The 24,448-nt window shown below is 37.7% G+C and overlaps 1 protein-coding gene across 4 annotated transcripts in view; it reads right to left on the minus strand.

Annotated features, from left to right (window-relative positions):
* Positions 1-2,651: 2,651 nt before the first annotated feature.
* The window catches only part of Cert1 (ceramide transporter 1), an 89,091-nt gene continuing 67,294 nt past the window's right edge, over positions 2,652-24,448 (minus strand). Inside the window, exons 9-18 of one of the 4 annotated variants that reach the window (XM_052160068.1) lie at positions 24,041-24,127; positions 22,567-22,659; positions 22,126-22,203; positions 15,906-16,001; positions 13,349-13,481; positions 11,862-11,932; positions 8,716-8,844; positions 7,858-7,987; positions 6,975-7,111; positions 5,624-5,721 (exon numbers count right to left, since the gene is read on the minus strand). In XM_052160068.1, coding sequence (XP_052016028.1) covers positions 6,984-7,111; positions 7,858-7,987; positions 8,716-8,844; positions 11,862-11,932; positions 13,349-13,481; positions 15,906-16,001; positions 22,126-22,203; positions 22,567-22,659; positions 24,041-24,127 — 945 coding nt within the window. In that variant the 3' untranslated portion in view covers positions 5,624-5,721; positions 6,975-6,983. Of the gene's footprint in view, positions 5,722-6,974; positions 7,112-7,857; positions 7,988-8,715; positions 8,845-11,861; positions 11,933-13,348; positions 13,482-15,905; positions 16,002-22,125; positions 22,204-22,566; positions 22,660-24,040; positions 24,128-24,448 lie in introns of all 4 variants that reach the window. The other 3 variants (XM_052160065.1, XM_052160066.1, XM_052160067.1) reach the window with 3 other exon arrangements.

Here is a 24,448-nt window from a genome sequence, read left to right on the forward strand (position 1 = left end):
TATTCTCTCACATTTGGTCTCTTGGTTGTTCATCTAGGTAATTCTCATTTGAGAACACTTTTAGTAGTGGTGAGGTCTTGGGGGGAGGGAGGCATGCTATCTTGACCTTTAATATTGCTTGTGGTTTTGCAAATACAACTTGGGTATGTGAACATCTTTTGCTAGTTGTATGTTTAGAATGAAATTCTAGGCTGCTTCTATTGAGTGAAGTTTGGTTTGGGTTTTGTTTTTGCACCCTACCTCTTCATTTCACATCAGGTATGAGTAGTAGTTGTAGGTTAATTGTTCAGGTAGTGTTGATTTAGTAGTGATTCCAATTCACCGTCAAGGAAACAAAGTACATGAATGGGACAAAAAAATAGATCTGCTTGGACTGATGTGAAAGCTGTTACCTGAGCTACGCCAGGGAGTATGAAGATAGTGTGGGTAGGCCAGGGTCTTGGGCATTTATCAGGCCAGGCCAATATACAGGCTGTGTTGAGTAACTGCGACTATTAGGCCTAAAGGGTAGGGGTGGCATAGCGGAGGTTCCACAGGCTTACCACACTGGACAGCACATAGGTTGTGGAACCTGTGTCCAATCTTGGGGCTGGGGAAGGTGTGCAGGGCCTAGGGCCTAGGAAACTCACCCGAGTGGAAAGGAACCAAGCATGTCAAGTCCAGGCTAGGCCTGGAGAGTAGGTATGGTTGAGGCAGGCGAGGTAAAGTTAGAGTCACCAGACTGGAGTGGTACACAGATTGTATGATCCAGGCTAGGCCTGGAGATTTGACTGGGAACCTATTAACCTTTGGATCACCCAATCAAAAATCAAAAACAAACTTCTTGCATTTAGAAGACTGAGGCAGAACTGTCAATTCAAGGCCAGTCTATGGTACTTGTTCAAACAAACAAACAAATTAACTCACTCCCCATAACAACCAAAAAGCCGAGTAAATGAAAAAGACCTTTGTATGTCTTAAATGTGACTCAGTCTGAAGTATATTTAACTGCTCATGATCTCAAAGACCATTTTCCATTTAGTTTTCATATAGTCCTAAAAAGCTCTGCTACAACAGAAACAAATGCCAGTCACTCTGTTTCTTCCTATAGCTAAGTCCCGGAAACATTGCATGGCATATGCATGGACAGTGGAACATTTTTAAGTGGGAATTAGGCCCAGGCTTGATCTTAACACCATAAAAATATAGACACAAAAGTATTCTGAGAAGTGTTTTGTCTGTTGGAGAATTACTTGTAAACATTCAGATTTTGCTAAAATGGTTTAGACTCTGACTACACCTTGTTTTAGCTGTACTTTACTGTATAATCTAGTGACCATTCATACTCCCAATTCTAATACATAATAGAAACAACTACAGTAAACTAACCTACACAGAATCAAAGTTTGCTATTTTCTCAGAGGTGATTTTGAATCTGGCAGGTATCCCACAAAAGTGCTGTATAAGAACATGCCCATGAGTTAAGAATCTGTGAAATATCCTCTTTGAATTTGTCTATAGTGATGTTTTGTTTTCTTGTCTCATCTTTCAGTGGGAGGACAAGACGTCAAGGCACAAAATGGTAGTTGTGATGACCAATTCTGATAGTCTACTTGATCGGATTAATGAACATACAGGGCATTCAGGCACAGCATTTCTGGAAGAGGCCTACTTGGTGGGGGAGGGTCAACCATGACTTGGGGCATGTTGATATGGCACTTTGTTAGTTCTCCCTGTAACCCTGGCGGTCCTAGAACTTGTTCTGTAGACCTGGCTGGCCTCAACTCAAAGAGACCCACCTGAGCACAAAAGTAAAGGTGTGTACGAGCCTGCCTTGCTGCTGATGTAATTTTTTATGGGTGCACAGAATGTAAGGGGGTCATGGAGGATTGTACCAAGGCTCCAGGCTCACAGCCAGTCAGACTGCCTATAAGAACGCCCAAGTGGACTACACAAGAAACTGAGAAGGTGAAGACTAAGCTGTTGTGCAGACACCAAGATATGGGAGATTATGGGAAATTAGCTGAAGAAAACTGCTGGGACCAAGTAGAGGCAGCTCAAGGGAGAGAGAGGCCAGTGTGATCACCATCCCCAGTGAGGTAGGTAGCTTATATTAACAGGTCACACTTGACACTCTAAGCACTGTAGATGAAATACATTCAGTGCTTTTCAACACAATCAAAGGGAGACCCCAGTGAATACTAGTCTACACTTTCTGTGATTGCAGTTCTAGGACTGCAACAACCAGAGATGTTATTTCTTAAATGAGAAATTATAGATTCATAAGTAAGAGCATATGGGTGAATACACATCATGTGTTCATGATTCACAAGTGCAGCATTTTCAGTTTAGAAACTCTGAAAATGTTATGTGGCTTCGCTCTCTGGCTCTAAGACTTTTAAGTGTAGTTCATAATAAATTCATTTACATTGTAATCCATTATCAGATATGCATAATACACAGAAGACTGATAGGACACTTACCTTAGTAAGTGAGCCTGTACTCATTTGTTAACAAACATTTGGTTGTTCCCTCAGGGTTTTCTTGATCCCTAATGAGGTTACAAATAGGATTACTGAATTGGAATAATTCAAGAAAACTTTAAAAATTACCCAGAAAATTATCTAGAACAGTACCTTGGGGTTAAGGAAAACAAATCAAGCAAGTAAGCATATTTGTCCATAATATTTTAATACTTCTCCACTTTTAAATACTGGTTTTGATTTTGTGATTGTAACATGGAAGATCCATCTTTTATATTTAAAAAAAACATGATCAGAATCATAAAGCTATTATAGTTACACTCTACACACTCCCAAGGTACTTTAAAATGATTATGTTTCGAGTCTGTAGATGAACAACGACAACAATCCAAATACATCATCTGTACAGCCTGGACTAAATACTGGTCAAGTGTGATCAGACGAACAACTGATAAGTTAAAAGATAACCGGCACAATTTCACAAGTGAGCCAGCTCAGCCCAGCTAACAACCGACACTGATCCTGTAGGTGTGTAAGGTAGTCATGAAAACCAACAAATGAGAACCATGTTTCCTTTATCTTACGTTGCCTCCACACATCTCTCTTAGTTAGGTTCCTCCCTCTTTCCTTTGCTGCTCCTCCTGTAGCAACACAAATCATGTTTCTCCACCTCAAATATGGAGTCCTCAATCCCAAGAGGAGCACTGTGCTCTCTCATCACGTTCACTCATGTGCAGGGACAAATCCCCACATCACCAGTATTTCTCAGGTGTCTAATATCCCAGAATAACCCAGTAGAATTGAGTAAAGGGGCTTGCTTGTTTGGGGAGGTGTGTAGGATGAGGGTTTGGGCTAAGATAAATACCCAGGTATGAAGAAATTATATAGATATTCAATATGTAGGAATTAGCCAAATGAAAGTAATTCTTGAGAGTCCGAATATTTTAACATGGCCAATGATCCTCCTAACTTTGACTGTTTGAGTACTTTTGATATTTCTGAACTCAATTCTAAATCTGACTGGGCAGGGTTATCTTCAATAAAGTACCAGTCAATTACTGAAAGGTAAAATTAACATTATCGGTTTTACTATAAACATTTTTAGTGTAACATTTTATTTATAGAATAAATTGTAAAAGATTATCACCACATTTAGTGCAAATGCAACTGGTGATAATTAGATGCAGACCCTGCTTCATACACTTTGTACATATTTGTAAAATAAAGCTGTCCAATTTAGTTTTGAAAGTTATTTGCCTGGTTTATTATAGTTACCAGAAATGCAAACAAAGGAACATTTATAGTGGGTGTAGAGAGTTTTGTTTTTGCTTTTTTCTTTTTGTTTTGTTTTTTGTTTCTTTTCCCTAAGATTCCCACCAGTGCCTATGGCAAATAAACTTTCCCTCCCAACCCTCCCCGTTCTCCCATCCCAACCCCACAGCTGATTGCAAAATAAAATACACATTTGAGGTATAAACTTTTCTTTTTTTAAACATCACAATATAAAATGTTAACTGGTGATGTAAACTGGTATGATGATCTGTCTTCCTTGCCTTCCTAGCATTACCACCATATAGGCACTTTTCCACAGAGTCAAATTATGAATAGCATTTCTGTAATAAGGCATATTCCATGCACATCATTTAGAGAAAGGTAAATTAAAAAATATAAAAGATTTATGGGACATGAAACTGCGTGCATGTAATGTAAGCTCTATGTTTTATATGTACTTTTCTCTCTGTACAGAGTAATAAATATCATTCTATCTGATGCAAGTAATTCACTTCCAGGATTGTGCATATTAAGTGATCAGACTAATCCCATCATTAAATTACCACGCCTTGCATTCACCTTTAGACTCCATTTCGATGCATGGAATATATACAGGTCATGTTTTACATGACATGGCTCTCTGCTTTACAAAAGGGTCTGAGTTTTGTGTTTCTAAGGAGAGGAACAAGTCAGCAAAGCATCTACAAAATGCCTGATTTACATAAATACATCTGCTTGTAAACACAATCAAGAGTTTGAAGTGGGCAGTCATCTCAACTGATGTGAGTACCATTCCTTGCCTCAACGCCATGCTTCAGAGTTTTTCATAGAGTACTACAACTAAATCAGGTATTTTACACGTTAGCTCCTCATAGCAACTACAGACAGTTTTCAGTTTGAATAGTGTGGAATTTTACTGCTCTGCTGAAATTTATGATCAAGTGGTAAATTGGAGCATTGTTCAGATTTTCTATCTATACCTTCGATATATCATTTAAAATAATCCAAGCTAGAAAAACTACCATAATTGTTACAGAATACTAGAAATATTAAATCAAATGTCAAATTCAAACAGTCTGATTTGGTTTAACAAGTAATACCATATATTCTCTTACAAATTTCAGGGAAAATATGAACCCACTTTATCCTGACCTCTATATATATAAAGTACTCTATACTCGTAAGTGTTGTACATTTGTCTCTGACTGGAGGCAGGCAGAACCAATTTAAAAATTACCAAATTGTGTTTGTAACAAACTGAAAAAAGTTGGTAGCACATAGTACACAACTAAAATATATAATAAAAATATAAAGATATCTGGGGGGAATAAAGCTTTTCATTCTTTCTCCATCAGAACCAACGTTCTTCATGGGAGTAAGACTATAGAAAAGGCAAAAATCACAGGTTATTGACAGTCCTCATTTATGAAGAGACACACAACATGAATCCTTATAGAAATCAGCAGCAATAGATTCTATGATTATACAAAGCAAAAAAGTCAAAACTTCCTGACAGACACAGACTGTAGGCCTGTAAAAAGAAGCCCATCTGAATATTTGGTGCACAGAGAGCACATGCCTCAGGTGCGTTCAACTTTTGTGCTTTTCTTTTGTGCACAAAACCTGATACAACTGAGGATCTTAGGCTGGACCATGGTAAATAAAAAATTCTGAAAAAGTTCCTCAAAATTAAAGCATCGGTTAATTCCTAGTTGTAATTCAAAGTTATTTTTTTTTCACTCCTAGGAGCAAGCAAATAAAAATATAGCCATATCCATGTGATTCTACATGTGTTTATAGTGACACACTGAGCGAGCGAGGAGACCTAGCAGGAGATGGCTAGTGTGGACACCCAGCTCTACTGTTCATGGTTCTTCCTGGGCCACAGACAAGGCTGTAGATCCTGCGTTCCAGCTTAGAGGATTCTTTCTGTTTGTTTTTTCCTTCTTTCTCCAACATGGAATGTCACACAGCCTTGCTTCAGTCACTGCAGGGGCAGAAAAGACAAGTAAAAACCTAAGCAATAGCAACGTATGCAGGAAAAGCACGAAGACTTCCAGAATAGATGTCTCACACCCTCCTCATTCCTGGAGTACACAAACTCTGTCATTTATCTTTGAAGGATTTTTACCCTTGCAAATGCAAAATTATTGACCTTATACATTTGAAAATATATCCTCTGTAAGCAGCAGAAAATATGAAGGGATCTTTTGGAAGTTATGGGAAAAACATATGGAGAGCAATGTGCTGTAAATAAAGAGGTTTCTCAAATATTAGCCTATAAACCAGCCTTGTCTTCTTCTCAGTAGGAGTTATGCCATCTAATACTATGTCCAAGAACTTAATAATTCTATCCAAGTTATGTGAGGGCAGCACGCACACGCTGTTTTTGTGTGTTTGTGTATGTGTATGTGTGTGTGTCTTAGAAAATAAATATGCTCATGGTCCAAACCTGTGGTCCAAGAGAATTAAAACTACATTAAGAACTTTTGTTTGCCAAAACAAAGATCTGAAACTTTCACTTTATATATTTATGAGAGCCTATGTGGAAATAAAACACATTTATTTCTGGAGAGATCAGTTAATACAACCTCTCTGGACAGTAATATGTAAACTATAAATGTATGGTTCCCTAAGCAGTAGTACTACATATAGTTAACACACAGAAACTTTATAGTTTAAAGCGAATAAAGATAAAATTCTAACACTGTATTGGAAAAGGCTGCAACTTCAGTATGTGTTAAGTGAAGAGTTGCTTAGATAAATAATGTATTCTTATACAAAAGAAAACAAACCCAGGTAACTCCTTGGTAACAGAGAAAAAACTTCAGACTCAAGGATGTGTAAGAAGATGTATAACAGTGCACCCAATATGCTGCCGGTGTATGTGTACACCTACACCTACACACACACACACACACACACACACACACACTTACTTTGACCTTTGGTATAGATAAATATGTACATATGAACGTTTAGAAGACCACATACACAAAGTAACTAGTTTCTGGCAAGGCGTAACGGAGGGAGTTGGCACTTCTTGTATTCTATATATATGTAATGCTAATGTTTCTTTTATATTAGTAGAAAAATAAATAACAAAAAGTGTTAAAGACTACAGACTACAAGCCTGTATTTGGGAACATAAAACATTTCCAACATGTCCTTCCAAGAACTGATTGAATTTTACTACCTGCAGAGTCCTACTAGTCAACAAGGCTTACAGATCCTCCATACCTGTTAATACTAAAACATAATTGGTTTTCCTGCAGTTTTTTCTTGGACATACAAAGTAAAACGTTTTAGAAACTTAGGGTATTCTCGCTTTGCCACTGCTCTTAACACCGAGGCGGGTGCCCATCCTCCTGGGTTCACTGTAAAGAAAGGAAAGTTGAGCTGATTAAGACACGGTTCCCCACCTACAAGAGAAGCATCTACTGGACTCCTTTGCTTTTAAAGAATTCTCCATGTTGGAACAGCTAGCATTTAAGCTGAAACTATTTATCCCCTAATGCTAACCCATCAGACATGCACAGGTTAGGTAAGAGGGGATGATTTATCTTTCTAAAATAGCCATAATCCTCCCCAAATATGGATACTAACACAGCAACATTTAAAGTTATTTGTCCATCATTCTCTACTATAACTAAGTAGTACCACGTGTTTCTTTAAACATTTGAGTAGTTATGTCTTTGAATAACAATAGACATTTGAGTATTTGATTAGCAAAGTTACCATCAGAACTGCAGGTGCAGAGCAGAACAGTAAGAAACCAAAACAAAGAGAAAGGGCTGCCCAGCAGTAGTCATAATGAAGTAAGCCTGCTGGAAGCCATAACAACTGGGGAAGAAGACTCTAACCACAAATACATTCCACCAAGCAACTATTAATAAATAGCTCTTAAAATGTATGGCCTATATGAAGTTTTTCATTGTATGCACCCACTCATAACTTTAAAAAGTCTCATATACTAGTTCTAAGGAAGAAATTCAGGCATGTAGACTTTTAATGTCTTCAACACAATTCTATATATAACTTATCTCCAGGTTAAGGACTAGTAAAATGGATATAGACAATGGTCATGAACACACGCTATCAATCATGACAAAGAACTACATACCATTAGCTACATATGTAATCTTGCACAGAATGTTGTCTCTGCTTATCTCCTGGTCTCCCTCTGGTGGGCTTACTAAAGTTTGACAAATCATAGCAATATTGATTTTGGCACGGACACATCGATTGTTCAGCTGTCAAAGCAAACACACAAGCTAGCATTAGTTTGTAGAATATTCCTCAGTTTATAATCTCTATTGCCCTATTACTGCATTAGTTTAAACTGTTATAAAGCCTTTAGTCAAACTTCCTTAAAATAATCAATGCATGCTTTTATTTTATGTGCACAGATGCTTCATCTGCAATGCTTGCCTGAGCAGCATGTATGTGAAGAGTCCAGAGGCCAGAAGAGGATGCCACGTCCCCTGAGACATGGTACAGACAGTTAGGAGCCACCACCTCGGTGCTAGGAGTCAAACCTGGGTTATCTGGAAGAGCAGCCAGTGCTTTTGAGCTATCTTTCCCCTCCCATTTAAAATCTTATAATCACCAATTGACATATGTCAAACTGACAGACACCAAGCTTTTCCCCCTTTCAAAGTACTACCTAAAACTAAATCATGGTATAAACAGCAGGTGTGTAGCAGCTGGTGATGGTTTAGGAGATGATTTTAGGACACAGGCTCCTCCCAGGACCCCAGCAGCCACCTTACCAAACTCAGAAGGAAAGCTGCACAGCTCTAGAGGGGGCACTTGTCTTCAGAAAACACAAGGCTGTCCCAAGCAATCTAATCTAAATCTAAAACATATCGAATCAAGCATCTGTGTGGGTGGGAGGGGAGTGTACGTATAAACGTGGCTGGCTGCATTACATATTTAGCTTTATATTGTAGAATTCTACTCATTTCTATGCTATACTCACAGGAGCACTCTCATGATCCACAGAAAAATTACAAACTATCCAAGTTTCAGGGTCATTTTCAGTTAATGCTGGGATCTTTCGAATAGCAGAAAGATACAACACATCTCTCTGAGAAGCCGGCCACACTCTCTGTGAAAGAATTAAAAGTGTTTTGACAATTTGAATTACTTTTTATTCATGTCATACAGAAAAAGAAAGAAACAAACAAATGAGGAGCCACCTAAATCTCCTGCAGTTGAACTTTGTCAGACTTTAAGGGGAACATGGGAATGCTTGCAGAGACGCACTGTGAACAGTCACTACCTTTCCAGAGTAGTCAAAGGAGTACTATTCTTTTTCCATTTAAAATTGTTATAAATTCACCATTTTAACTTTTTTAGTGAACAACTTATACTTACAGTCACAATATCTGTAATTACAATACTTCTGAAATTTGCTATCACTTGACAGTAACTTTGTACCCATGAAGCAACAATGGTTCATCCAATTCCCCAGTCTCTGCCTATGCTCTATTTAGAGAATTGAAGACTTAAAAAGCAAAGAGGACTACAACTTCTATATAAAACCTCTGAATTAATTAAATCACTTACATTTAATATCTCTATTTTTAAGAGTAAAGAAAAACTATTTCTATAGAAATGACATGCATCTTATAACTGGAACTATCTACTTTAAATGACAGAAGAACAAACGTTTATCCTGTTCAAGTTACATTTATGTTGAGTATTTGTTATATGCAATTCAACTCTGTCCTTATTATATAGTGTCTTTCTTAGTTACTGAATGCAAAAAATGGCCATCACCTCAATGTCAATACATGGGCAAAGTCTTTTTAAAGATGTAAAGTGACATTACGTAGGGCAGATGCAGATAGGGTAATAACTGAGGAACAGCTGTGATCTGTCTCTAGCCCCTCAGCACTTCATTAGAAGCAGGGAGTCAGGGAAGGGCACGAAGCCCAGCCTGTCTATTACACACACGTCCCTGGGTTTACTACTCAGGACGATATAAACCAGGTGTGGTCATGCATGCCTGAGGATCAAACATTCTAACTACATAGTGAGTTCGAGGCCAGCTTGGGATACAAGAGACCCTGCCTCAGAAAACAAGAAACAACAAAAGAACAAACACAAAGCAGGACTAGGCCACTGGCGGGGCTCAGGGCCACACTTGGAGTTGCAGTCACTCGAGAAACTGAGGTAGGAGGACTGGCTGAGCAACACGGAGACCTGTCTCAGAAAACAAGGACAAACAAAAAAAGTAGTGAATACAAAGCTACAAGGACAAGAAAAAAAGTGACTCCAAATTCAGGGGACAAGTGTCTTCCTTCATATATCATCAAAGAAGCCCAACTGAATGGAGAAAAGTTATAGACTGTTGTCTGATTTTGTCAAAAGGATAATTGTAAACCTTATCTAGCAAGTTGAAAGTAATTACACCTTAATTCTTGTTACATTATGTAGCATTTAAGTAATGTTAATTATTTGATTGTTTCCTACCCTTTCTATGTACGCTGACACAGAAGAACATCTGTTACATACTGCTCACACTTATACACGGTGCCTCAGGAGGACGCTGGGCTCCGGAATTCATGTTTGTTTTTCATATTCACTCAATCAAGAAACATTTTTACAAGTCAGAAACACTGCCACTGAGTAGGAAAATGAGGCACTCACTGAATTATTATACCTCTGTTCATATTAAACAGCATTATGTTAGGTGGATTTATCTATAACTTTCCTTTTTACTTTGTATACAGTACTTGAGGCACTTAAATACCTCAGAGAATAAAGACACTTGTTGCTGGGCCAGCTGCCTTGAGTTCTATCCCTGGGCCCATATGGTAGAAAAGAAAATCAACACTAGTGGGTTGTTTTCTGACCTACAAACAGACACACGCACACAAACACACATAAAGTAAAAAAAAAAAAAAAATATATATATATATATATATATATATTATGCATTTTTAAAAAGGGAAATAGCATAACAAAAAAGCAAGAGGAATACTATAATAACTCAGCAACATTATAATGAAAGGCAGTGGGAGAAATAATATAAAGGAAACCAATTTAAATAATGCTTCTCTGTGCTCTAAGAGCACAATAAGTCAACTTCTCCTTGTTTCCAGAGGAGCTCTGTAGAAATGTTCACATTTGGCCAGCTAATGCACATACACTCTTGCATTATTACTGTTCTCATAGAAAACTGTCACTCATTTGCATTTGACAGCTATCATTTCTAGGGGGAAGCACTAAAGAATATTTAAAATCAAGTCCAGAAGGCTCTTTTTCAGACTAGTGTAGAAACTAGCCACAGATCTTTAACCAGTGCTGCCTCTGAATTGTATTCTTCAGAGTTTTCCACACATTTCTGCTCTAAATGACCTGATATAATTTTCTAATATATGACATTCCTAAGGTTGTAATCATCCTTTTTTCTCATTTATCATAATCTTATTTGCCAGTTAAAAAAGCTTTCATTAATTAATTTATTCATTCTATATCCCAACATCAGCACCCCCTTCCTCTAGGTCCCCCCATAATTCCTCCCTGTACTCCCCCCCCCACTCCTTTAGGAAGGGGGAGCCACACCCCACCCCCAGGGCACTGCCCCACCCTGGCACATCAAGTCACTGCAGGACCAGGCATACACTCCCACTCTGAGGCCAGACAATGCAGTGAGCCAGGGGAACAGGACCCACAGGCAGGCAACAGGTTCTGAGATAGCCCCTTCTCCAGTTGTAGGGGGACCTGCAGGGAGACATAGCTGCACATCTGCTACACATCTGCTGGGGGCCCCAGGTCTGGCTCATGCTCACTCTTTGTTTGGCAGTTCAGTCTCTGGGACCTGAATAAAGTCTTTAAGTCTCAGCTGTACATGGACGCTTAAGCCTTTAATCCCAGTACTTGCAAAGGAGAGGCAGGCACACCTGAATGAGTCCAAGGCTAGCCCGGTCTACATAGCTGGATAGCCAGGGCTATACTCTGTCACAAACAAACAAACAATCAAACAAGACAAACAAAAAAGGTATTTGGATATTTTGTGGGATTTAAATTTAAATCCCTGCATAATTTACTGCAGCAAATCTGTATGTTTGAGTCTGAATTATTTACATCTTTGGAGACAGATGACAAGACCATTACCTTATGCGTTTGATAAATGATGATTGCATTATCAGCCAATGTTTCCACGACATGAAAGTTTTCTATAGTAGCTGAAATGAAGAGAATCACATTAGCAGCCGCAAAAAGACTATAAACAACATTATGGTAAAGCAAATAGAATCCTTCATTACCTAAGCTACATCTAAATGGAAGACGGCTAGTATTGGGCACGAGGCCTGAGTTTCCTTTCATTCTGCAGATGGTAGAGGTGAGGTCTGATTACCAGGAAATTTTCTCCAGTACAATATCTTCCATAGCAAGATAAGCAATTGTAATCATTACTGAGTTACCCCAGGTGAAATATTCCCTCAAGTTGAAACTCCTCTCTTTCACTTAACTTACTGGGTTAGTGTATTCTAGTTAGGCATAGGTGATTGTATTTTTGAGGAACAAAGGTCAAAATGCCCATGATAATACCTTATGATGTTCAGAAATATCTGTATCTATGAAATGTGAGTCTAAGAACATGTACATGAAAATAATTGTAACCTAACTACAGCATGATTCATCTGGAATTTATCACACTAACAAGACAGGTTAGAAAAGAATATATGAATGAGAAATCTCCCACAGCAATCCTGACTTTTTATTAACTTGCTCTGTCACCTCTGATAAATCATTTAAGATGAATGAATTTTACTTATTTGTATGGAAAATATCTACCTACCATAAGATACTATTAAAGTACTGGAACCAGTGATAGAGTAGCTTAAGTGTTTTAAACAGCTGTGGTGGTTTGAATAGGTTTGGCCCCCATAGACTCATGTGTTTGAATGATTGGCCATAGGGAATGGCACCACTGGGTGTGACCTTGTTGGAGTAGGTGTGGCTTTGTTGGAAGTGTGTCTCTGTGGGGGTGGTGGGGTGGAACTCTGAGGTCTTCTATGCTCAAGATATACCCAGTGTGGCACACAGTTTCCTTCTGTTGCCTCGGATCAGCTCTTCCAGCACAATGTCTGACTGAACTGTCATGTTTCCCATCATGACAATAATGGACTAAACCTCTGAAACTTGAAGCCAGGCCCCATTAAATGGTTTCCTTTATAAGAGATGCTTTGCTCAGTGTCTCTTCACAGCAATAAAACCCTACGACAACAGGGAAAGAGTCTATTTAAAAGTAAGGTACTACTAAGCATAGTTGTACATACCTGTAATCGAACAACCTGGAAGGATAAGGTAGGGGAGGGGCAAATAATCCAAGGCTAGCTAGGCGACAGAGTGAGATCTTAAAAGGTATGGGTCTGGGGAGGTTGCTCAGGGGTAGAGAAGTTGCCTAACATACGTGAGGTTTGATTCCACTACCACCACTTGCAAAAGAAGGTAAAGTATAATTACGCCTATATATGACTCTCTTGATATTCTCTAGAAATTTTGGTAAACTATCAGATATAGTCAATTAGATTTGATTTGAAATTAAATTGAAATGAAAATAATTATCCAGTAATATATTAATAATGATAGCTTACTTTCCCAGTCATTGCGAACATCAACATTCCAAAAGTAATTGCAGACCTCATGTCCTGTCACACCTTTAACTGCATGAGTAGCTTTCAAAGGATCCAGAACGATTCCATTTTCTTCAACTTCTCTTCTGTATACCTAAGGAAAACATATTTAAAAAAACAAAACAAATTGAAGGACTTCAAACCCTGGGCTCTTGGGCATTCTAGATCAGGTGGCTTAGTGTTCCCATGCAATGCATCCTGAACTACATAAATGTAATAAAACAAAACAAAAACCAAAAGACTTCTTGGTGTTTAAAAAAAAAAAAAACCCAAAACAAACAAAAAAAGGGTACAAATTTGAAAGAGGTAGATGGATCTCTATGAATTTGAGGCCAGACTGATGAATCTACATAGTGAATTCTAGGGCAGCCAGAACTACATATGCTTTTAAGTTGATCTTTTAAGTATACTTTTAAGTTGAGCTGATTTTGCAAGGTATGGTGGCATGGGCCTGTAATCCCAGCACGCGGGAGGCTAAAGCACAAGACTAGCTTGGTCTGCACTGCATGTCTGAAGCCAGACTTAAGGTCCTACCTAAAAAAAAAAGCCAGCTGATTTTTAGAATTGTAGTTATGAAAATCTATTGATACAACATTCTGTTATAAGAAATTAAAATTTCTTATAGATGGCAAGAATATTTCAAAATGACAAACCCGAGGTAATTTCTTTCTTCTTGTTCTGTTGTTCTCATATTTTTGAGACAGGGTCTCACTATGTAGTTCTGGCTGCCCTAGAATTCACTATGTAGATTCATCAGTCTGGCCTCAAATTCATAGAGATCCATCTATCTCTGCTTTATAAGTACTCAACTTAAAGGCATAAACAATCATGCCCAGTTCCAAGGTGTGTGTATGTGTGTGTGTGTATACATATACATATGATGAACGGCTAATTGCTACAGATTTAAAAAATACTATATATTAGCATTATGAATCAAACACTTGCAAAGGCTGTTTGACACAGCTAACAGGGCCAAACAGAATACAGTATCAAACAGGAGATTCAATGCTGCTTTGTTTAGCATCAGGAAAAGTATCTATCAGAAATGCAGTGGGTGTTCAAATACTTGTCGAAAGCGATGCTGGAAGCAGAAATGGCAGATGGGTTATAAACAGATTTATATTTTTAAAACACTGAGGCTATGTACTTAAATGATAAGTGTAATCTATTTTTTCAAAATTACAGATTGCTATTTAGAGATATCTGTGATAAGTTCTTTCAAGAATAAGGCAGTATGGCAAGAACAAGCTGCCTGCTATGTTAGGATGTGTGCACATGCAACAATCTGTCTTGTGCCATCTCTTCTTGACACATATATGCATATTATCAGGACGACCACTTCCACTAGCATTCCAACTGGAAATTGTACTTTTAGAAATTCATACATTCAAAGTTTGTAGAGCTATTAAAGTGTACTTCTGATCCTCTCTAAAACACATGTCCGCCTGGCTTTCCTACAACTGCTCATCTATCTAGCTCACACTGTAGTTGATACTTTTGACTGGTCTTTCAGGCCTCTCCTTAATTTTTCCAAATCTGTTAACCTCTTTAAATGATGTGCCACATGAAGCAGAAAACCTATTGCTACAGAAAAATCAACTTCCTCACAGGTGGGTTACTGTATGACTCAATATCTAACCCCAATTTCTCTACCTCTAATGCTCTGGGCTATAGGGATGGCGTTTCTTTACTCATTACAGGGAGAAGAACTTCCCTTAGGTTATTAAGCACTCCTGTTTTCTCTCCATTCTTTCACAGCTGCATCACCAAAGGGCAATGATGTATCTGAACAGGAAGTGTGGGGCAAGGATCATAGATCAGCATGGGAGAGAAAACAGACCAAAGAGAGACAAAGTGAAATCTGGGAACAACATTTACCACATGTAAATCTACGACTGAAAGAAGTATCCAGTGCCTGGAGAGATGGCTCCGCAGTTAAGAGTACTGGCTGATCTTCAGGAGGACCAGTCCTATTCCCAGTAGCTCATAGCTGTCTCTACTTCTAGACCATATCTACACCCTCACTCAGATAGACACACACGGGGGAGGTAGAAATATCTAGCTCTTACTCTTGTTCTCTTGCTCTCTCTTACCCTCTTAGGCTCTTCACTTCCCCTTCCCACTCTCTCCACGTGGTCATGGCCAGTCTCTCCTTTCTCCTCTCTGCCTTTGTTTGCTTGCCTCTACTACTTTCTTAACTCCCCTCTCCATGCCCTAAATAAAATCTATTCTATGCTTTAAAAAAAAACAAAACTAAATAGCCAACAGCAAACTGTAGTCTGTTTTACATATAAACTCTCAAATTTTACTTTTTCTGTTGTCTAGGTAAAACAGAATATTATTCTTATAGATTTATATTATGATCACGAATCAATTGATAGAAACAAAAGCCATGAAAAAAAGGAGGAGGCTTTACTTCCCAGAATTTCTTTGATGTAATAATTTGTTTTAACATTTTATTAAATACTGGTATCAGTAGCCTTCACTTAGCAACTTGAATAGTTTGTGTGGGAATTACCTTCATTTCTCCTTCTTCTACAACCAGTTGCCAATTTGCATCTCCACCTACATCCTGTAATGAATAATTCATGTGGTTCTGTACCATTTCTTCAACCTAGAAAAGAAGAACAAAGCCCTGAGAATGTACATGTCGCAAGTAAGCTGCTGTGTGTAAAACCTGAATGGCATCGCTCATGTCAGCTCAGAAACAGCACCCTACAAAGCTCAGTCAGTAAGTTTTACATGAGGATGGTCAGTTCAGTCACATTCCACACAGCCAGGTCAATGGACTCAGACAGAGAAATTCAGGAAAATGCTGGCTTCACTCAAGTAACCTCAACTTGGGTTATGCACCCATTATTAAAAATCGGAGATGATGTACTAAAGCACAAATCATGGCACTGAGGACAAAAGGGACACACACACACACACACACACACACACACCCCACCACCATCTAGTCCCAATGCCCCTGTATTTAAAGCTCTGTAACACAGACACACATACACAAATACAAACACACACCCCCACCTAGTCCCTGTGTCCCTCATTTAAAGCTCTGTAACACACACACACACACACACACACACACACACACACACACACACACACACACACCACCTAGTCCCTATGTCCCTCATTTAAAGCTCTGTAACACACACACACACACCCCACACCACCACAACCACCACTACCACCACTACCACCACCTAGTCCCTATATTTAAAGCTCTGTAGATATTAGAAAGCTTGCTGTGTCAGTGAGAAACATTTCTAGCAATTAACCTCTCTTGAACATAAACATAAAATAACCCCTTTCTTTTATCATAATTCATTGTTCTGAATTCTTTTACAAATAGTATTAATAACATTAATGTATGTTAGCACTTAAACATAACCACATTTAAGTTTATTGCTTCAAAATGTCTACCTTCCCTTTGTTATTGAGGACTGAACCTGGCCAGGGTCTTGATCATGTAAAATTTTTCTAGATCTACTAAATTTTAGTGCTGGAACATAACCAAGGTAAGCAAAAAAAACAGAATACACAGTTCATAATCTCAGAATCCTAAATCACTTACTTGGACAATTACTTGACAATAAACTTTACAAAGTCACACAGTTTGAAATGTTTTGAATAAAGTGGAATGTTAGACTATTATGCTAACACAATAATCTTAGTAATAAATAATGAAAAGCAGAAAGAGTAAAAAATTTACTATACTCATATTTAAAAATGTACTGAGTGTAACTAGTAAATTTCCATAAAGTATACTGTATTTGCTAGGCATATTGAACAGGAAGTTATTTTATACATTTTGAAATAATGGTTTTGAGGCATAAACTCTTACAATACTGATAATAGTAATTTCCTATACATAAAGATGCCACCAATATGTTATAGAGATGTATACTTCTGTTACATCAATCTTGATTTGGGAATCATCTAAAATTTTTTTTGACAAATTGTTAACACTGACTCCAAAATCTAATTTTATACTAAATACTAGCAACGTTTTCGTACTTTACTAATAATTCTGAAGTCAATGTGAGTTACCAGAGATCTTAAAGTTGAGAAACTTAATAATTTACCTAATAGTACATTCTGTAATTTTGTTCTTTTATTAATTAACTTATCAATCTTGCCAGTGATATATTATAACATTGTAAAAGCTTTAATTAGAAAAAAAAAACCAAAAAATCAGAAAGACAAGTCTAGGTGCTGACTTGAGAAAGCCATGTGACTCAGTTCTGAACTTGGCTTTGGTGGGTCACTGTGGCTAATGAAGAATTCCAAGTTACAAATACATAGGCAGCATGTGGTTCCCATGGGAACAGGGACATGCCACTAAGTACAGAAAAGAAAGCTACCCCAGTGGTGTCACCTTGATTCTAATGGCCTGTCACCAGAGGAACACGCCACCTTTTTTGAGATTCCAAATCTTAGAAATGTTTAGATTTGAACATTGGGGTAAGAAACTGGGTTAAGAACTCATGTGTTTATCATGAGTTTTGGGGCATAAGGAAACCCTACTTCCCAAGACCTACAGCAAAAGAGGAACATGACATATTTTACTGGAGTAAAGACAAAGAATTTAGTTCAATACTTCCAGTGTCATTTACAATTCTCTTGTCATAACACATGTAAGTCGTTGTGTTTTTTCCATAGATCATTTCTGAAGTAGCTGTTCCAAATGTTTGTAAATATTTTAATTTGCATTTTTCTACAAAGGAAATCATGTTTAACAAATATAATCTGATAGGAAAGAGCACAATATACTGAAATTAAGCTGAATCTCTCTAGAACAATGTTAAAAAAATGATATTCCTATAACAAATTTTTCAAAAAGGAAATGGTACTTAAATCAAAGTTAACTGTTGTCTATAGACAGATTAAAGTCTTGTTTTATTTTGGCTAAAGAGGGCTTGAAAACTCCAATAAAGAATTATGATATAGCTATAGCACCCTTCTCCAGGAGCCCAGTCTGGAGTAGTAAAAGCCTTACAGCTATTCTCATGGAGTCCTCTCTTCACTGTGTCTTCCTTCAGATAATGACATGAGAACTATCTACTTTGGTAGCAAAAAGACAGTTATTAAAGTATATATTTATCAACATGTGCCTGCTGTGTGTGTGGTCATGTGTGAAGTATGTATGTGTGAGTGTGTGTTTGTGCATGTACATGTGTGTGGAGCTAAGAAGTTGACATCATTGCCCTCCTTTATAGCTCTCCATATTAATGTTTGAGAAAAGCTATCTCACCAAACCCAGGGCTCAGACTTGGTTAAACCATGGGCTATCAAGCTCCAGAAATCCTTGTTTCAGGTTCTCCACAGAGGTAAAGCCACAACGGGCAAGCAATGCTTTTCACATGGGTCCTCTTGCGTGTAGTCAGTGCAGGCAGGCTTTACTGACTGAGCCCTTTCCAAGGCTGTTGCTTTTATTTTCTATTTTGTTGTACTGGACACTGAACCCAGAGCACGCATAACCACAGATAGGCCCCAGTGCCAAGGTTTTTGTGGGTCTTTCTTTCTCTCTTTCTCTCTCCCCCCCTCTCTCCCCCTCCCTCCCTCCCTCCCTTCCTTCTTTTAAATGTGGGCTTGCTACGGTATCCAGGTAGGCCTCAAGCACTTTAGCTCATATGGTTATTATACCTTGGTACATACATATGTTAACCGTAAGCACATCAATAGTGAGGCTGGTCAGCTTGGGATAGTACTTCTTAAGCCAGAAGACCTGTGCCTAAGAGCCACATGGAAGAGGGAGGAAAAAAAATCCCTCGATTGTACTCCAACCACAAAAATTTTAAAGACTATCAATAGTGACTTGCTATTTAAATTTACTTTTTAATTTATTATTATTTGTGAATGTGTTTTATGCATGTGCCACTACATGTGTGGAGATCAGAGGACAACTTTCTAAAGCTGGTAATCTTTCCATTGTGGGTTCAGGGGACCACACTCAGGTTCTCTGGCTTGCACAACAGGCTCCTTGCCCACTGAGCCATCTTGCTTGCAGGGATGGACATTTAAGACTAGGAACTGACCCAGCATCATGCTTCAATGGCATGCACAGTGTCAGCTGGCTTCACCAGGGCTCTGTGTATAGCATGCTAATACTTTTCCACTCACATACAGTCTCATCCTTGACAAACAACTGATAGTGGTAACAAACTGGCTTGTTTTTTTCAATTAATTACAAAATGAAGACTTTGCCTACTTAATATTTTAAAGTATTTTTAAAATATTTTTTAATTTTTTAAGGTCTATATTACCTAATAATTTAAGGAAATTCATAGAATCCTTAGTGTACATGGAAATGTTATATAAGGTAATATAACAAAACATGTTCCAAACATGTTTTAACCCAAGAGCTTATCCTGCAAACCTGTAAAATGTACAAATCTAATTTAATCACAAGTGTAATTTTAACTGGTAGCGTTTTCCAGACAAAACTCTCAGCTAATATTAACTAGGTCTTGATCTTGGCAGACTCATTACTGTAGGAGAAAAGGTAGATAACATTATTCAAAGTTAGTACTCTTACCAACTTGGAATTTTTTATTCTAAAGATGCTGGAGAACATAGGCTACAGTTTTATTTCTAAAACCCATATTTGCCAATGACAACAAACAGAAAGACAAAAACAATACTTTAAAATTTCAATACTATATTCTTCTTTTACTTCGTTATATAAAGAATATGATCAAAAGCTGAAACAGGACCTGATTAATCATATAGCACCATGTTAGCAAAAAAAAAAATTTATACCAATATGTAAATCTTAATTTACATACACTAGTTACAAAAATGTTATCTACACAAGTAAGCTAAAATTTGGGAAAATCTTACAAAAATTTGTTATACACTTAAAGGATTTCAGCAACTGTCTGGCTCTACAGTTGAGACTCAGGTGTGAGTTGTGAAGACAGAATCTTACGCACCCTCATTCCTCCTCACGCTAACCCGGTTGCTCTCGTTTAGAGCCTGTGTGTCCTAACATTTGAATACTGATGGATTTCAGTTAGGCTATGACTTTACTTTTTTTCCTTACTTCTCTGTGTGAGTATATATGTGTATACATGCTGTAAATGTCAGAGCAAACCTTACACATTATGCCTTACTTCCTCCTATCCACCTCTTTTTGAGATAGGGTCTCTCACTGTCTCGGAGTTTGCCATGCAGGCTAGCAGGGTTGGCCAGTGAGCCCTACGGATCTGGGAACTCCTAAGAGCAAGCTACCACCTGCCTGTGCACGGGGAACGTGAAGAGTGGACAAAGGCCTCCTATTTGTTCAGGAAGCACTTCAGCAACCCTGCTGCCTCACCATCTCTAAAACTACTGTCTGGAAAATTAGCAGAATAAGCCAATGTCCCCTGGTATTACACAGCTTTTGCTACTCAAGTGAATATACACTTTTTAAAAGGCATGCAAAAATAAAGAAATAATAAATAATATAGACATATAGTTATGGGTGATTTATGATCAAGAACTGCTAAATATTTTCTCAAAATTATTTACAACAAAAAGCTGTAAAAAAATCAGGAAATGTGCATTTCTAAGTCTTTTTTCCTCTATTGCATTAAAAACAAATGATTTAACTTGCATGTGTAATATAACTGAGACCTGTTTTAAGTTATGACTTTTAATAAGTTTTATTAGAATACAGCTAGGGAAAACTATGTATACACTTGACTAGCTCAATCAGTCATGCTACTGTAATTCCAGCAAAGGGCCAGGCGCTTAACACTTACTATGATCTTAGACTCTAAAGTCGTTGAGATGACACATACAGTTAACTAGGGTTTAAACCCAATCACCATAACCAGAAGCTCAGGTTTGCAACATAACATGGTCCAAAAATGCAACTGCTGTAAAAATACAAAACTGAATTGCAAAGGTCTGAAAATTAAAAACCAAACCAAACCAAAACCTTAACATTGTGAAGGACTGGGAAAGCAACTGAGAGGCAGAGAACCCCTAGCGTGCGAAGGCTATGGGCTTAATCCTCAGCCCCAAGAAAAAGAAAAAGAAAAAGAAAAAGGTGTTTAAAAAATGTCTACACCAAAAAAATTCTTTCCTCTCTGGAAAACTAATCTTATTTTGATGGCAGAATCTGTACATTCTGTTTACTGTCTTAAATTCCCAATCCTTTAGTGAACAGAAATAAAGTTAGAACCAACTTCTATAGATTTGGCAGATATACAAATATATTAGCCTACAGTATTCACAAGTAACCTGAATAAAGAAAATATAGTCTACTCAATAAATTTAGTATTATAACAGTAATGAGACAACTATTAGTTAAAGTTATTTCTTTGCTGAACATCACTGGAAGTCATTTAAAATTAGATAAAAAATGAGACTGCTAAAATCCATCTTTATGAAATAGAATATCCTATAATCCATGTCCAGAAAGAAAGCTAGAGAAATAAAGTCATGATGAATGAACAATCAGCTTACTTTTATATATTTTAATTCAATTGAAAAATTTCCCTGAGTACTACCTTCCTTAAGATCAAATTCCAAGCTATTCCTAGTGGAGGGAACAAAATAAAGGGACATGCAAGGCTGACAAAGGAGAGCTACTTAGGAGATAAGGAAAGCCCTTTTAACATTTATGACTATTTAAAATTTAAAACCAAAACAAGCAGCTCAATCAATAGATTGCTTAGAATTGGCCAAGCAGGCAGAAATACAGCAAAAAAGACTCAAGTCCACTCTATATATTTATACAGTACCTGGGAGCTGAATCTGTGAACATCGTCAGAGGCACTGACTAGATCAATGGAAGACATGGAGGAAGAGCGACTATAGGGCTACCAGAGACAGACAAAGAAAAAACCAAGGAATCAGAACAAAGGCACAACAGAGCATTCAGTACCAACTTGCAAACACAAGATAAAGAAGAGAAAACAAGCACTGTATGAAGCAGGCACAGCAGCAAGTGCTGACTCCACGCACCTATTATGTATTATGCTCCAAACTCATTCCAAAAAGAAGGAAGTATTTCCAAAATTACAAAGTACTTAAGCTCACAGAAGGAAGATAGTAACTACTTCCCACTATCCACTCCCTATCCTCACCCCTCCACTTTACCTTAAATAAAAAAACAAGGAATAGGAAAGTCCCCAAAACAATGAGAAATGCAGGCATTCTTTTAGTAAAGTGCATCTGCTTACCTTTTGTACAAATCTATGAGTCCCAACAGAAGAAAAGGTATCTCCAGATGGCAAAGATGTAGGCCAGTGTAACCTGACCTTTTCACTCTGTGACTGAAAAAACATATGCTAACATGAAATGTTTCTAAAGTATATTTTGCATCCTACAAATGGCAACTATAGCCCAAAACTAACATTTTATTAATAAGCACGTTAACAATAATTACCTGAATTAGGAAGCTACTCTACAGACACATCTTTGCTTAATCTTGACACTTCGATCCCAAATTAGTCTCTTTCTATTCTATAGATACTGCATTAGATTAGGGATAACCTCTTTTATATTGTTCCCAGACAAAACCCTCTCATCCATTACTTGTATAATATCAATTCTCATGAGTCAAGGTAAATATTACTGCTAAATTTCTTTTATCTAAACTCTGTTCAAATCATCTCAATCTACTGCATCTACAATCAGTAGTTCTCTAGAACCTGCAGTTCAGGTCTGAGACTAATGTCATCAGAACCAGTATCAGTATTTGCGTCCCCTGTAGGTTCCTAAGATCACTTCATATGTGTGTTTTTATCTCCTTTCCATGAAGACAGCCTGCCTTCATCTCAGTATCTAACTTGTGCTATTCTGACCCTTGACTTCCCACTGCTTCAATTTAAGGGACTTCTCACACATTTAAATAAACACTCATTGAAAGTTTTCTAGTGCTTGATCTTGACCATTTCACTATTCTCACACCATCTCTGTCTTTGCCATACTAACAGATAACAAAGCAAGAAAGGCTATCTACAATGAGCCCACGATTGTTCCCAAATGAACGCTACTTCAGGCTCTATTATTTCTAAGGAATGACTATCCTTAGACATACCCTAAAGGATATGACTTCAGGAGAGGTAAGTAAGTAAAACTCATCCCTTAGTACCATCTGGTGGGAAATAAGGTAACTGCATTGTAGTAGAATTGAAGCCAGGAATCAAATTAATCTTGTAATTAGAATTTAAAAATCTAAGAAAGTCTTTGAGTTGATTTCCATGAAAGGAGTTGGCTATACACGCTGAGACTCCAGTGATGACTGCAATGGAGCAAGCAAAGTGGAACTGAGGGGAGGCTAAAGGGGAAGACTGGCAAACAAATGAGCTAGTAATAAAGACTGTAGGGGACTAGAGCGAAAACAACCCCTCTGTCACCTGTGAGCTCTATGGTATTCGAGAAAACAATTAAGAGAGACCCTTTGGATACCAGAATGGTTGAGGCTGAATGCCTCAAGGGTAATGAGTAGAATATTTCCATTTAAGTCCATATTAACCATGCATACCTCTTTATATAATTATCAGTCTTTGTGTTTGGAAATTAAAATATAAAGAATCTTCAATACTTATGATAGTTAATATTTTTATTACAATCAGTTTCCAGTTCTATAACACACACCAAGGAACACCTGTGGTGCTAAAATTAATGTCTTTGGAATGTGAGTTGATGTACCTGTTCCTCTATTTTATCTTGTCTGTCAAGAGCAGCTTCAACAGCATCAAAGAACTCTTCTTCGTTAATCAGACTGTTTGGACCTTCCTACATAACAGACAGGAAACAAAAAGCAACCATTTCATTTGTTTAAAGAAACAGAAAAAACACTGACAAGTTAGATATTACCTCTGAGAGGAGAAAGCTGAAAACGGACCTAACACACATTTGTTGAGCAAATTTTTGTGGACCATGAAGTATACTAGTATAGTCGTATCACAGTGGTAACACACACTCAGAAATCTACTACTACTACTACTACTATAACTAGCTCATCCATTATGCTTCTTGCTTGTTTTTGTGAAACAGGGTCTCAGCTGTACTCGAAGTTGTCCTACAACTCACTCTGGCACACACTGACCTCCCACT

This window comes from Apodemus sylvaticus, chromosome 16 (genome assembly GCF_947179515.1).
Source record: "Apodemus sylvaticus chromosome 16, mApoSyl1.1, whole genome shotgun sequence".
In the NCBI taxonomy this organism is placed as follows: Eukaryota; Metazoa; Chordata; class Mammalia; order Rodentia; family Muridae; genus Apodemus; species Apodemus sylvaticus.